This window comes from Boleophthalmus pectinirostris, unplaced genomic scaffold, assembly GCF_026225935.1.
Source record: "Boleophthalmus pectinirostris isolate CB_2022bp ecotype Guang Dong unplaced genomic scaffold, ASM2622593v1 HiC_scaffold_17, whole genome shotgun sequence".
NCBI lineage: Eukaryota > Metazoa > Chordata > Actinopteri > Gobiiformes > Gobiidae > Boleophthalmus > Boleophthalmus pectinirostris.
Genome location: NW_026571115.1, coordinates 7,807,550 through 7,823,692, shown reverse-complemented (window position 1 = coordinate 7,823,692; position 16,143 = coordinate 7,807,550). Strand labels below are relative to the sequence as shown.

At 38.1% G+C, this 16,143-nt stretch overlaps 2 protein-coding genes across 2 annotated transcripts in view; one reads left to right on the top strand and one right to left on the bottom strand.

The window, feature by feature from the left end:
* Positions 1 to 197: 197 nt before the first annotated feature.
* LOC110167746 (perforin-1-like) lies at positions 198 to 6,630 on the bottom strand. Its single transcript, XM_055152742.1, is given in 6 exon segments — positions 198 to 1,522; positions 2,996 to 3,210; positions 3,781 to 3,919; positions 3,999 to 4,379; positions 4,381 to 4,538; positions 6,518 to 6,630. Coding segments are annotated over 5 exon segments (1,713 nt in total). The 5' UTR covers positions 4,515 to 4,538; positions 6,518 to 6,630; the 3' UTR covers positions 198 to 678.
* A 2,326-nt stretch (positions 6,631 to 8,956) lies between these two features.
* Positions 8,957 to 16,143, top strand: part of paqr4a (progestin and adipoQ receptor family member IVa) — a 29,872-nt gene continuing 22,685 nt past the window's right edge. The window contains 2 exon segments of the mRNA XM_020933240.2: positions 8,957 to 9,914; positions 9,917 to 10,078. Coding sequence (XP_020788899.2) covers positions 9,806 to 9,914; positions 9,917 to 10,078 — 271 coding nt within the window. The 5' untranslated portion in view covers positions 8,957 to 9,805.

The window sequence follows — 16,143 nt, the reverse complement described above, 5'->3', positions numbered from 1 at the left end:
GGTTTGATCTATGTCAAACCCACAAAACATGAGTGTGGTCAATGTAAGGAAGCTCCACAGCGACTTAAAGCCACTGCACAGCCTCACTGAAGAATGAACCACCACAGACAGATCATTTCTGTGAAGTGGAAAGGGCTGCGGTGTTTTGCAGAAATACTTAGTTGAAATATGAATTAATACCTTACACAAAAGTAAGGTAAATGGCATGTGAGTTTTAATATCATTGAAAGCAGTTGTTTAACAAGGTTTTATATAAGTACAATTGAACTAAGCAACTTTTTAATATCTACTATCAAGCAAACATAGACAAGAATGTAAAAGCATTTAGAAATAACTGAAAACTGTTACTATTAAAATTAAAATTACTACCACCACAACATTTGACCCAAGACCTGGTACTATCTTTGTATTGATACTTTGCAGCTGATGCTATCAACATTTCTTTGGGGTGTAATGTTTAAGTGTAGGTGTTTGTGTTTGCTAATGCATTGTGTCACCATGGTAACTGCTGAATATTAAATCATAGAAATACATGTAAAACAAGTCCAGTGTGATGTCATTGCAAAGTATCAATAATGTAGGAAAAGTAGCCTTGACTGACCAGGCTAGCAACTTGTTTCTTGTTATACTGATACAAAAGGCAAATCATATATTTTTTTCAAATTTTAACCTTTTTCCTCAGACTCTGGTTTGGTTGTTCTCTGACCCGTTCATGACCACGCCCCATTGCAGCAGCAGGGCCTTGGGAACGGGATGGGCATTACGGGACTTGAACCAGCCCTTCAGAGTGGGACTGATGGGCATAGGTTTGTAATCTTTACAGAGGTCTCCAGTAAGGCTCGGAGTACACTGCACCTGCCACTTGACAAACAGTCGGCCATGTTGTAGATTGCACACATCTTCTTTAACTCCAGCCGTAAGAACTCTGCTGCACTCTCCCAAAAGGTCATCGTCCCATTTATTGTCCTCATCCCACACTTCAAATCTAACTTTATTCTCTGTTAAAAGATTTACGTTGCCCCAATCGGCGACGTAATGAAAGTAAGGGTTGTTATTGTTCCAGATGACCCTTGACCTCCACAATGTCTTTCCTTTGTAGACTTTTACATAGGCATCTGTGGCTGTGGTGGTGTCCCCCCAGAGGCCCGTAGCCCTCTGCACAGTGATGATCACCCGGGCCAGACCTCTCTGAGTGGGGCAGCAGTCTTGGTTTACTCCTGCGTTGTTGTGACACTGGCAGACACAGGGGTCCCGAGGGTCTGTTCTGACTCCGGCGGGACAGGGGGTGCTGCAGTTCTTCCACAGGCCTCTCTCCAGGATGTAGTGGCTGATGGCAGAGCGCAGGTTGGAGTGGGAGGGGCTCTTGGGGGGCAGCAGCATGTGCAGAGGGTCCAGGGAGTATGAGATGATGTCTGGGTTCTGGGGCAACGTGCTGAGCCAGTCTTTGTAGGCCGAAGGCTCTTTATCTGCAGAGAACAGCAGGTCGGGCTCTGTGGTGTGACCGCCTCTAATCTCTGTGAACCTGGAAAACACACAAAACATGTTCATACCATAGACTAAATGGACATAGCTAAACCGCCAGCCACTGCATTCCAAACAGGAAGTGAACATGTGGGCGCTTCCGGTGTCCTGTCGAAATGGCCTACCTGTCAATTTGGGCTACCTGAGCCGGATGTTTTGCGACAGAATTAGATAACTGAATAGTGTATATATAGTGTAGTAATAGTGTAGTAAATAGTTAATATTTAATTTTTTGTTGTTATCTTTTTCATAACATTGTATTTTTATTTGTTTCCATGTGTGAAAAACTTTGTAACTTTGTTTAGAAAGGCGCTATATAAATAAAATTGAAATGCATGGAATTGTCCCATCTTCAATATCCCCAGTACCACAAAGGTGAGGTGTGCGCCCTCCAGTGGATGCATTTTTTGGGAGAAGATATAGGCCTGTCAAGATTTCTTATCTCTACCCATATTCATATAAATGAGTGAATTATGATGATTCTACAGTGGGAGCGTTATTTGATGGCTGTCGATATGTGCTACCTTTAGTTGGAGACAATTGATAATATTGATAGTATAATATGACTGTCAAAATGAACTACCTATGCATATTCATATAAATGAGTTGAAATTTTACAAAACTAAGGTATCAAATCTGATCACTGTGCGCAAACAGCGTAAAACCCACTGTCTCTAATCCAAAGAAATATGTTGTAAAACTGGGGAGGTTGGCTTTATTGGATCTATACAACTGTAAGGTAGCTTATTTCGACAAGGTAGCGTGAATTGATTTAGGCTGCTGGTAGCTCATTTCCACAGAACACCAGCTTCAAGACAGGTCACAGCAACATCAAATGACACTGAAGAAAACCACTAGTGAGCAGTAAACACAGTCAGGTATGAAAACAAACTAAACCTTTGTGCTGCTTTTCAGTCCTTTTTTACTTGTAGACCACCATGTTTGTTTTGACATGCATTTATCTGATTAGCTTGTCTATGTAAAATATTGCAAGACCATGTGTGGTCTTTGCCAGGCAAATGATCAAATGACTGACAGACCTGATACATATCCTACTCTTGCATAAACACCTTTCTAAGTTGTGACCATATCGGCTTGTCAAAGCCTGATCCCATCAGATCTCTGAAGCTCAGCAGGGCTGGGCCTGGTTAGTACTTGGATGGGAGACCTATGGGAAAATCAGGTGCCACAGGGGGGTGCCAGTGGCAAAAACTCTTGCTGTGTCCTTAAGCAAAGCACTTCACCCACATTGCCTAGTATTAAAGTGGTGTGTGTGATGGTGTTGGTTGGAGGGGCAGATGGTGCCAATTGGAGTGGCAGCTGCGCTTCTGTCAGTGTGCCCCAAGGCAGCTGTGGCTACAATAGTAGCTTACCACCACTGGGTGTGGAGTGACTGAATAATGCTCTGTAAAGCGTCTTTGTGACAAATGTCTGTGAAAAGCGCTATATAAATAAAAAACTTACTAAGTCATACCTGTCACTGAAGGAGCTGGAGAAGGAGGCTTTCTTTTCTGACTGCTGGATGTCTTTTTTGCAGTGTTTGACCTCAGCCCGAGCCTGAGACTGGCCGTAGCTGGCAGATGCCTCAACCTCCAGACAGGCCTGCACCTCCTCCACACTGAGACCCTGCAGACTGGCCTCACACTCACGGATACTGGTCACTGACTTCACACTGCCCCCAATGTGCACCTGAAACACACAACTAACTCTTTTCATTATTGTTGGGGGAGACAGGTATCCTCTGCTATTTTTGCTTCATTCCACTGTCCAAAAGCACGAATATGGGAATTCATTTATCTTTCTCTTAGCTCTGTCTAGAATGTCTCCCAGAGACAAAAGATTTATGGTGGCAAAGGTTCACTATGCAGCTTTTCTTGTGGGAGACATGCCACCTGCTTGTCTCCTTGGAGATATTGCATTGGCTTGGAATGTTCTACAGTATGATATTAAACCAATCTGTCTTGTTTTTTTATTCAGTTACAATTGTTTTTATTGCTCAGAAATACCTGGAAACTATGCATTCTTACTGTGAGTGGAGTCACCTTTCTGCAGATCTGGTGTGAATTGGCCTGGTACTTGTGTCCATGGAGATAAATACATTAAATGTCATATTGTGGAACATTCTAGGCAAAGCAATAATATCTCACGCAGGTGGCAGACCCTCCAAATCAAGTAGTGCACTGTTCTGAAATATTTTCATATATGACAGTGCATTTACTTTAATTAAAATGCACATGTATTAATAAATATTATTATTACCATAGTGATGTAGTGAGTACCAAACTTGTCAATCAGTCCATAAAACTGTCCTTTGGTGTTTTTGCTGTACACTTTGGGAAGTTGATTTATTGCTTTACGAAATTCACGGTGCATTTTTGCAGTTCTGGAGATCCCGTATCTGAAAATGGAAATAAATTAGTATTCCTAATAGTGCACTTATCTTTATTTGTGGCTAATTATGAAAGCTTTAAGTTCACCTGTAGTACTCGCACGACATGCTCTGGCTGGAGAAGCTGTATTTATCGGTTTTGCTTTTCTCCATGGAATATTCAGCCATTTTGGAATGTGTACCTGCTAACGTTAACTGAGCACTTGTAGCTCCCACAGAGATGTCCAAGCTGCTTTTCCAGTTGTTTTCGATGGACGCTTTGCTTGAGCTAACCAGAGACTCACTGGACTTATGGAGCTGTCCGTTCACTTTGGCGCTGCATGAGTGCTTTGCTCTCCAGTCCACCACAGACAGAGGCAGCTTCTGCTTTTTATTTTCCAAATACGGGTTTGAACACAGGGTACAGGTCTTATCTTTACGCTTCCACTGTTTCATATCAATCACATACGCTCCTTTTTGCTCCATTTGTGACGTCAAATCCTTCTCCTCCCAAATTAGTCCCAGGAGCAAAATCAGCTTCCAGACACTCTTTGGGATTTCCATCTGTGCAGTGCTGATGGGAATCATGAGTGAGGAACAACAGGCCGACAATGAGAAGAAACATGCTTTCATGCAGTGACGACACAAACTGTGAAATCAAGAAAATTAAGAATAATGAAGTAATTAAGAATATACAGAATTTATTTAATTTATAGACAATAGTTCAGCTTCCTTATTAACAACAGTAACATAATATGAAAGAGGTTGGCACAGTCATCAAGTCCATCATCCCATCCATTCACACTAGTTTGATTTTCAGACATGTGTGGTATATTTGGCCATACCAGTTTGTCAAAGCTGATCTCATCAAATCTCAGAGGTTAAGAATGGCCAGGCCTGTTTAGTAGTTAGATGGGAGATCGCCGGGAAAATCACATGTCACAGTGGGGCACCAATGGCAAAAGCTCTTTAGGCAAGGCACTTCAGCCAGATTGCCTAGGCCCTAGTATGAAAGTGGTGTGAGTGAATGTTGGTGATGGTGGTTGGAGGGTCGATAGAGCAGATTGGCAGCCTCTCTTCTGTCAGTTTGCCCTAGGGCAGCTGTGGCTACAATAGGAGCTTACCACCACTGAGTGTGAAGTTAATAAATAATGCACTGTAAAGCACTTCTGGTGTCTTGAAAGGCGCTGAATCCAATGGTTAATTAATTAATGGTTAATATTTCTCACTGTGTATAGGTTTTAAATATTGAACAAGGTAATTCTACCCAAGATCTTGACTTAATGATAATTATCAACCAATTACAGAAACGGCTTAGCAGCGATGTCTCAACTATGGCCCAGGGGGCATAAGGCCTTTAGCCCCACTAAACCTGTTGTTTGGTCATTTACATTAACCTGGAACATTTTATAAATAAAGTTTGATTTTTATTTATTTATTTTTTTATACTAATACATTATGAAATGAAACTTTTAGACTTAAATTATGGCCAGTTGGATTTAGATTTGTGGAATAGTAAATAAAAATATTTTCGTTAAAAAAAAAAAAGTTCAAATTGGAAAGATTAAATTACAAAATTAAAATCAGCATGCAGTGCAATTGATCGTGATTAATCATATTTCAAAAGTGTGCTTAATCTGATACATTTTTTAAGTAAGTTTATTTACATAGCACTTTTCACAGACATATATGTCACAAAGCCGCTTTACAATTCATTATTCATTCACACCTGGAGTTTTTAAACTTCAATTTTAAATAATTGGACAGCACTAGTAATTCTGCCACTATTAACTTTAGAGCATCACATTGCATTGTGATACAGGCTTAGGTTTTGCCTTATTAAAGGTACAGAGGCATTGTCAAAGCTGTGTAAAATCAGCAATGGGAATCACTGTCCAACACTGGTCTTTCAATATGTTTTCCTCAGTGAAAAACATTTGGACAGCCCTGATATATAGTATAGTGACATATATATAAAACATAAAAATATATACAAAACACTGCCTTTGTTGTAAGAGTCTGTGTAGTCTGCAGTCTATGGTAGTCCAGATAACATTTATCAAAATACATTTAAGATAATATTTTACAGTTAAAAATGACAATATTGGAGTGCTGGACTGGATCAAAACTTACGCACGCAGGTGCTCATCAGACCAGTGGGTTTGAATTCTTGTTGAGTACTCAATCTTTTATAGTTATTTAACTGTTGCCGCCCTAAAAACAACATTTTTCACATAGGCCTGCATAAAAAAACTTGTAGGAGGACAGAGGCTCGGAGAGAATGGTCCTCTTTACACTTCACCTTGCTTATGTATGAATGTGGTGTGTGAGTGATTGGTACTATTAGATTGTCTCTAGCTCCCTGGGCTGTGGCTACACTTGCAACTTACCACAATTGATGTTTGGGATTGAATTATGAAATCTGAGCCAACTCCTAGTGGAACCCAAGTGACGTACAAGTGTTTAAAAGAAACAAAAGTATACACAAATAAACTAACTAACTATCTAAACTGCGTGTTGCAATTCAAGCTCTATAAACACCAAAAGCTAAATGCCAAAATCACACCAAAGATTGAATCGGTTGAATAAACTGCAAAGTTATTTAAAAATACACAAATGAATACTCACTTGTGTCTTGTCAGCATGCGTCGATTTGACTTAGAGACTGACAGTGAAGGTTTCTGTTTTATACTCTGGTCAGGTGTGGTTTTGAATCGTCACAAAATCTCCACAAGGTGGAACAGAGACTAAAAATAAAGGATTATTAAGCCATGTGTGAATGAAATTAACACAATTATAGGTGTGCTTTTGATGAAGTAACAACATTATAACATGAGTTAAAGCTCACAAGAGTCAATTTTGTGTACTACAGGACCCTTAAGACTTTTAAAGTAAACCTAAAAATAAATAAAACTTATATTCACCACAAAGTGTTACATTACAAACCTTTGTTATTATGCTGTGGGCCCATGTAATATTTGTAATGCCCACTAATGTCACAGAGACCTTTTTCTCACATAAATAACCCTAGCCTATATGCTCATGAGCTTTGACCTTTACTTGATAAACATACACTGACAAAAACAGAACAAGAATCTAAACTAAATGGTAGTTAGCCTTCTCTGAGCCTCTGCTGCAGGCTGCAACTTGCCTTTGTAAAAAAAACTAACATTGTGCAATATTTTCAAAACAAGAGTGCACTTATCTGTATTCAACCATTTTATTACAGAAAATCTGTTTATTTGAAATATACATCAAATATATAAGGCTATATACAACAAGAGAAATTACATTAAATTGTCACATGTTCTTTGCCCCATTTTGATCATATTATTATTCTAAATATTCTAAATATTCATAGATTTTTGCCCAAATGTTTTCAAATGATTCAACTGTTCTGAACAACACCATTAAAGGATCATTCATTGCTTACATATACAGATAACTGGCTTGAAACTACTGTCAAATGTTTAACTTCCAACAGGAAGTGGAAAGATCTCACTATCAAAATAAAATAAAACAAAAAAACAAAAAAAATAAAAAAACAAGCACTAGAATATTTGTAGTTATAAGCAAATAGGTAATAGGTTTTCATCTCTCTTTAAAAGTAATTGCATGAGTAGTTTTGTCCCACTGTGGTCATTTCATTTGCACATATCAACACATAGTGATTTAGAAACTAGACTGAGGTTTTTAACAAGACCACCAGCCACCAAGAACCAGTTAGCCACCTCTTCTTACAGAAATCTACCATAATACATAAATTCACTTGTATTTTCTGTGAAAAAAAAAAAAAAAAAAAAAAAAAAATGTAAATATCAAACACATTCAGATATCAAATCCGGGTGCAATGTGAGCAATGCATTCAAATTACTTTACATTTGTTGCAACCTTGTGTGCTTTTTTTTTTTTTAAGAGATGGAAAAGTCACACCAACCCACCACAAAAGACGTGTTCCGTATTTGTCTCATGCACCTATTCCATTCAGCAGTATCAGCATGTAATGTAACATAGTATATATATTATAGACAGTTAAAAGTTCTATATTAGGAGAAATTGACTCCTGTGAGCTTTTAGCAATGAAAAACAGACCTGGAGTTGTGTTTTGTTTCATTCACATATTTGAGTAATCCTGCATCATTGCTTTATGTAAATCTCCAAAGCTCAAAATGCTCTGTTCCATCTTCTGATGTCATGAAGCACTACTTTCAAGTTAGCAGCTACATTTTATCTCTAGTTCTGAAGAGACTGACAATTCCAGCACTGAAATTATCCAAATGATTCTAGTGAAAATGTTTGATAATAATAATGGATCAGTTTTATATAGCGCTTTTTGGACACTCAGACACTTTACAGTTCATTATTCATTTACTTCAAACTTGGTGGTAAGCTACCAGTAGCACCAGCTGCCCTGGGGCAGAATGACAGAAGCAAGGCTGCCAATCTCCACTATCAGCCCCTCCGATCATCACCAGTCCCTCATATTAGGCAATGCGGGTGAAGTGCCTTGCCTAAGGACACAACAGCGGTATCTTGCCAATACTGTGGCACCTGATTTTCCAAGCGGTCTTCCATCCAAGTACTAACCAGACCCGACCTTGCTTAGCTTTCTGAGATCTGACCAGGCTTGGCCACCATACTGGAGTTTAAAAACCTTAACCTTAACAGAAGAGATGCCTTGTACCAGGTTGTAGCACCAGAGCTAATTTCCACCTGTCGTCCCTGGGCAGATTCCTTGATTGATTGTATTTAACTGACCTTGACTATCAACTGTTCTTCCTGGAGGCTTGTAGTGTGTTTTGGTTTGGTTTGATGAGAGAAACTGGAGTGCCCGGAGGAAACCCATCCAGACACGGGACAAACTTGTTGTGAGGCATGAGTGCTTGCCACTCAGCCACCGTGCCGGGTTTGTGTGTTAAACATGTGTGACTGAAACAAAACACAACTCCACGGTTTTGTAACCTTCTTTCTCTTACGGTTGTAATAGTTTTATTGTGATGGGGAAAACCGGAACTGCTCCAGTGTATGCAAAATACGCGAGACCCGAGCGATCCGATGCAGGAGGGGACTTGAGGCCGCTTGGGAGACACCGCATTCCAGGGAATACAGCAGCAAAGCGCCGGGCATTTCGCCGGGACCAGCCATGGGATAAAACTACCAAACCGACAGTGGCTGCGCTGTTTTGAGATCGTACCATTTTGCCACGGTATTTTTAGTTTCATCCCGGGACGGCGCTGATAGCCAAGTGACCGATGTTTTTGCTAGTGAGAGAGGGAAATCTGTGCACATCTACGGCGGCTCTCCTCCGCTCCAGAGCCCGTTACGAAAGCAGCTAGCATCTGATTATACGATGGATCGAGGATGGTTTACTTTGAACAATACCACAATTAGATCTTCTTTCTCCAATGCACAGTTTGTATGGCCATAAATAGCATAATGAGGGAGCACAGAGCGGGAGCAGTAGCGGAGGAGACAGTTGCATGGGAAATACACTAGATTTATATTAATATGTGGAATTTATTGACAATTTAGATCTTTTAACAACATTTACGCTTTTTGGATTTATTTGCAAAAAACAGGTTCGGTTGCTCGTTTCCACCGTGATATCTGGCAACCCTGGACCGAACCTCATCCTTGGACCTCAGCATCCACACGTTCATTCATTCAAGCGGCGGCGTTTTGGTGCTAATCCAGCCGGCCAAGAAGCGCCTTTTTCGGGCATAACCATGGGACCTGGATGTGTTTTATGTGACTTTATGTTCTGGGACTATCGAGAGGAGTCATGACAGCTAAGCCGAGTTGCAAGCATGTCTCTCTCATCCCTGGCCCCCCTCCAAAGACTTGATGCTAGCAGCGAGCTAAGTGGCTAACAGCATCTTTTAAATAATCTAATATTTTTTATTTAATGATCCACAAATGGTATCCCACAAGGTTTTCGTGGCAATAATCTTGCTCAACCTGTACATAGGCGTGCAGTCGATTTTTTATTTATTCGGAGGTGTGATTTTAACTGTGCTATTTGCTATGGCTTTTTAAATGGACCCCGGCTTCTGGACTGGGCAAACTCACCTCCACATCTCCAGTTCAATAAATACGTCCTAACGGGATACCGGCCAATCTCCTCCGTGCAAGACTGCATCAAGAGCCTGTTTTACCTGCACAACGAACTGGGGAACATCTACACACACGGTGAGTAAAGGGAGAAGGCAATTGACTGCAGAGATTTTCAAGCATGTGTGTTTTTGACTTTGAGTTTAGTGCAGATGCTGGAGGAGAGCGCGCTAAGGGCAGCAGTGCACAGGCACCAAGCCAAGAAATCCCTGGGTTTTAGAATGAAGAGAAATTATGAGTGCTGCTATACAGATTCAAGGTCCTATATTACATGAAATCAGCGCTTGTCAGTTTTAAGCCATATTACAATGTTGTTTTTACTTCCTTAAAAACACCTCCAGTTTAGGGTGCCCAGATGACCCTTTTTACCCTGGACAGTCCCAGTTTTGAGACTTGTGTCCCCTGTCCCAGCAGATTTATCCAAAACCACTGATTTGTTCCAGTTTTATACAAGAAATGTCTCAAGTATCCCTATTTTTGACCAATTTGACACCTGCCAACAGTAAAGAGAGGCATAAATTGTCATTTGTTTAGGTGAAATACAGAAAAGCTGCTTAAAAACAACCAAAACACAAAGATAATGTTACTATACTGGCTCACATGTTAGTCATGAATGGTTTCTGCATAACAATTTTTCTTAATTACACACTCGTTTCACAATTTTATTATTACCAACAACCAAAAGAACTTTTCTGAAATTCTGGTCACCTTACTCCAGTTGTGTTTTGTCTCATTCACACATTTAAATAAGCCGTTCTTGTTAGTCCTTATTAGTCGGTCTACACCTCCAAAGCTCAAAATGTTCCACCTTGATGTCATGAAGCAGTAGTTTTCAAGTTAACACCTACCTTTTACCTTTAGTTCAACAGACATTGGAATTCTAAAACTGAAATTATTATGAAGGTGTATAGAGTTTAAAACTGTAGTGGAGCACTTCCTGTATTTCCTTTATTACCACATGACATCACAAGGTGGAACAGTGTTTTCTATTTGAGAAAAGAACTCGAAATATGCAGGGTTTGTGTGGTAAATGTGTGAATGAAACAAAACACAACTATGCATGTTTGTAATGAGAAGCAACATTATAACATAGATCAGAAAATAATGTAATATGGCCTCTTTAGTAATTTAGAATAAAATATTATCTCTTTTGAATGAAGTACTAGTGAAGAACTTGTTGTTATTTTTATGTTTTACGATTAGATTTGAACATCGCTTCTATGACTCATTATACACAAACTAACTACTACAGTGTCTAATTCTGCTGTTGCTGCAGTTTTGTAACCCTATTATAGGTTAAGAATATTTTGGGGGGATAGTTCTATTTTATGGTTATTTGTCAATGGCATAAATTAGTTTCAATACTAATGTTTACCGTCTATATTTTCTCAAGAAATATATAGTACTGCAAAATTTGTTATCGTGACTAGTTGACAATTAATATAAATACTAAAGTGTAATTCTATTAACTGGATGCCTAAATATCTTTTATAATAAATACTCAGCGTCTTTAAAGGTGCATTGTGTAACTTTTCTGGTGGAAGGTTTGTCACCTGCTTTTGTCCATGGAGATGTTATTGCTTTGTCTGGAATGTTTCACAGTATGGCATTAAACGTTCTTTCAACATGGAGACCAAACCATACCAAGTGATAGGTCAGATCTGTGGAGTGACAATCCTGCTTACTATCAGAATTCCTGTTTTATTAAGTATTTTTGACCAATAAGGCCACCTGTAAATGTAAGGTTAATGTTTAATGTCATACTGTGGAACATTTCAAGAAGAGTACTGACATTTACATAGACAGAAGAAGGTGACGGACCACTAACCGAAAAGTTACATTAGTGCACCTTTAAACTGAAATAAAAAGAATCAATAATTTCTCATTTTCATCCATAATATTTTTTATTTGTAAATATTCTCTATCTAGAAGCCTTTTGTCAACATGTTCCAATGTTTATTTGAAAATGTATAGAAACTAGGGGTGTAACAATAACCGAAATATCATGATATTGTATCGTCAAACTTCTCACAATAATATCGTGGACCATCACAATATATTGAATTGTAAGTTTCTTTGTTTAAATTAGTTATGGCGCAGCAATAGCTAAAAAAAGAAAGAGGGAACTATATAGACCATGATCCTTTGCTCCATTTCAGTGTAGACTACATGAAGAAATAACAGTTCTAAGCACTTTTAAGCCTTAGTTCTTCGGAATCTTGTCTTATCAAGGCATTTTAAGAGGAAAAAGTGGCATATCAACAGTTTTGTTAGCCTCCACAAAATATCGCAACAAATATCATACCGCGAGGTTCATACCTTGACGATATCATATCTTGAGACTTGGATATCTTATCGTGAGACTTGGATATCGTATCTTGAGACTTGGATATCATTACACCCCTAATAGAAACAGAAATTATTGTTGGACTAGTTGACTCAAAATAGCGTTTTATACTAAAATAATCATTACTTGCTCCCCTACTCGGAACTTATGATGGTAAAATGTAGGCTATTTATTCTATGTTCTATCTATATCTGAAAAATCTGAATCTTTGCTTTTCAAACAGTGCCATCAAGACATCTGGTTGAAAACTGGGTCCTTGAATTGAGGCATGTGCTAATGATAAATAATATAAGAAAATGTTATACTCACTGTGGTAATTACAATGTGATAACTGCATCATTTGCTATAAAGTACATTATTACTCATTTTAGATCATGTTAATGAATAATTACGTCATTAAGGGGATGTGTTCACTAGTAAAAGCTAAAACTGTCACTGAAATCTTTGACTTCCTCGTACCAATGCAGAAGAGAGTTTGTGACCAAGAGTGAATCATTGTTTCAGCTGATTTTTTGACTAATCTCTGAAACTTCGCACTTGAACACACAACACTCAAATTGTGACTAAAACGGAACTAAACCAGGACTATAACTGGACCAAACCAAGTCTACATCAGGGCTTAACTGGGCTCAAACCAGGACCAAACCAGGGCTAATATGTTTGTAAATGTTTCAGCCAAGTCAGAACAGGAGGAAATTTGTGAACTTTTATTGATACTTTGCAGCGACATTATGGGGGTGTTCCACATGCGTACATTAGTGAACACTGGTAAAAAAAAAAATGTGTTAATATAGATGTAACCGGCTATTTTAGGAGCCTGTGATTGATGCAAACATTCAAGGTCCTGTTTAGGTGTTTGATTTTCAACAAAAAACATAAGAGTGACTAACTGAAAAACTGTAATTTTATGTGTGAGAGACTTGTTTAGCAGCACAAATAACACCGCCTGTTGTAGTTCCAGCTATGTCAGCTCTTTCTGGTCAGATTGTTTTATAATAAAGCTCAGATTACAGTCAATACAGCGTGTCTGGCAGAGCAGTGCCTCCAGTTAGCTTCACACCCACAGAGAATGTTGATGACATCAGCTGTAAAGTATCAGTCCACCCCAATACAACCAATTTAATTATATTCCAGTTAACGGTCATTTGTCTCGCCCCAGTACAAGATATATTGTATAAGCAGCTCTTGAGGCCAAAAAGGTCCGCTCCGTACTGTCTAAGTCTAATTATAGTGTTTTATAAGTATTTTATTGTCAGATAATAAGGAAGTGCATGTTAGAGTGCTAGTTGTTGTTAGCTTTACAGTGATGATGGCGAAACTCTGCTCTGGTCTCTGAAAGTAGTGAAAAGTACTTATAAACTCATCATGTTGAATAATCAGGTTGCTCAGAATGCATAAGGTAAGAGAGCAATAACTTTCGACTACTGCAAACTGTTTAAAATGAACTAGTTCTGTTTTTCACATTTCTAAGACAGTAAAAATCAGGTACTGCACCTTTAAGTAACATGTTCACAGTGGTGTAATGTTGTGGAAAGGTTACACAAATTAGAATGAGCTAGAATATGGGCTCATTTGTTAGGCTTACAACACAATTTTGTATGTTTTCTTCTGGATAATTTACCAGCACTCAAGTCAGAATTTTCTACATTTATTACAAAAAGACATAGTTACATTTATGTTGGACAAAATTAAAAATATAATTTAAAAGAGAAGAGATTTTGTACGGCATCTCATTCTAATAATGCACATTCAAAGGAAATAGTACTGGAAACGGGCTAAATCACTTTGAAAGTTCTGACTGTTGCTTTTTTCTTTAAATTTACACTTTATATTTTCAAATCAAGAGTTAGTTCACAGTGCAAATGGGAACAACTCACTACTGTGCTGTTCCAAGAATAATGTTTCCACAATTATGTACTACTAGGGTTGTCAAAAAATTTAAAAAAAATCAGATACTAATCGATTCTAAAAATGGTATTGAAACTAGATACTCATTGGACATTCACAGGACAGAAATGAAGCTTTCCTGAAAATTTTTTGAATGATCTTGAGCCGTTTCAGAACAAGTATAAGAGCACATAGACTAGACCCATGGACCACTAGAGAACCTACCTGGACCACTGAGGGATTACACACATATAAGGTCACATGGGAATATAAAAGAATATTCAGATCTTAACTCATTTTATAGAATCACATGTAGAGAATATTTATTACGGACGGGGTCAGCTACTATGAATATTGTTCAGCAGATTTGCTTTGTAATACAGTGAGTTCTTGGGCCTAGTCAGTAATAGAAATGATCAGGTCCAGTATCTGTGCATTTACCTTTTGGATATTTCATAGCAAATACCAAAATGTTGTTTTTGTTTATTTGATTGCATATATCCATACAAATTATTATCCATCCTTCCATTTTCTTATCCGGGGCCGGGTCGCTGGGGCAGCAGTCTAAGCAGGGACTCACAGAGGCGTTCCCAGGCCAGCCGAGAAACATAGTCCCTCCAGCGTGTCCTGCGTCTTAGGACAAATTATTATAAACATTATTTCATTTTCATTATTTATTTACTTAGTTATTTTATATACACATACAAGTATACTCATATACTAGAGAGAGTTTTTCCCATTTTCTTGTATATAGGAAAAATCAACTCTTGCCCCTCTTAACACAATATGAAATCATCACATCAAGAATATGAAAAATACCACTATGTTACATTATTATATCACCTAAAAATTACTGCAGCTTTTGTTAATTGCAACTACTCACATTGAAGTTAAGATAATGTTCCAGTCCTACTATAAAACTATACAAACGTGAATTAAAGTGGGCATTGAATGCGTTGTTACATCTGTAATAAGTGGTATTTAGGACACATGGGTTACGTAGCTGCTGTGGTCCAGGTGACTGAAGATTTGAGCGGGAAATAGAGCAGAAACTCAGCCTCCTCTGGGACCGACCGGGCCTATTGTTACGACTCACTCAGGTTTGAAACCGAGGTGTGCAGAGGAGCGAAATATTTAATAATATTTTAGTATTCAGGAGAGATTAGACTAGCTTATCATAGAAGAGTACAATAATACTTTTTTCATTATGGAGATTTTTATTGCACTGAAAAATAGGGATGTAAAGATATATCCAAATCTCACACTACAGTATTATCACAATATTAATTTCACAGTACGATTTTTATTGCAATATTTTGGGGAGCCTAATAGAATTGTAGAAATATGCTTTTAAAATACTTTGACAAGACTTTGGTATGAATAATTCCTGTCATAATCCCAAGAATTAAATTAAAAAACATATTTCTTCATGTTGTCTGCACTGAAATGAATCATGTTCTGTGTAGTTCCTTCCATGTTTATTAGCTGTTCCTACTATAAAACTATGCATTTAAACAAAGAAACCTGTAATTTGATATATTTTGACAGCTCTTGATATTATTGTGAGACTTTTAATGATATAATATAATTGAATTTTATTTACTGTTACATTCTTACTGAAAAAGTATAAATGTGCAGTGTTACTGTGAGCAGGCCTACATCTCCACAAACCTGACTCTTGACCTGGAGGAAGGACTCTAATCTTGTTTCCATGGAAATGTGCTTTGACTATAATATTCCACATTATGGAATATGGAATAAAACATATGTATGAACCTTTCCATGGAGAATGTTCTGAAGCATGGTGCTTTAACTTTCTGTTTCCAAGGAATCATGCAGGAGAGTGCCAACTCCAGAAAGTTACACAGTATTCCGTTAATTTGAGCACTAAAATAACAGAAGAAAAAAC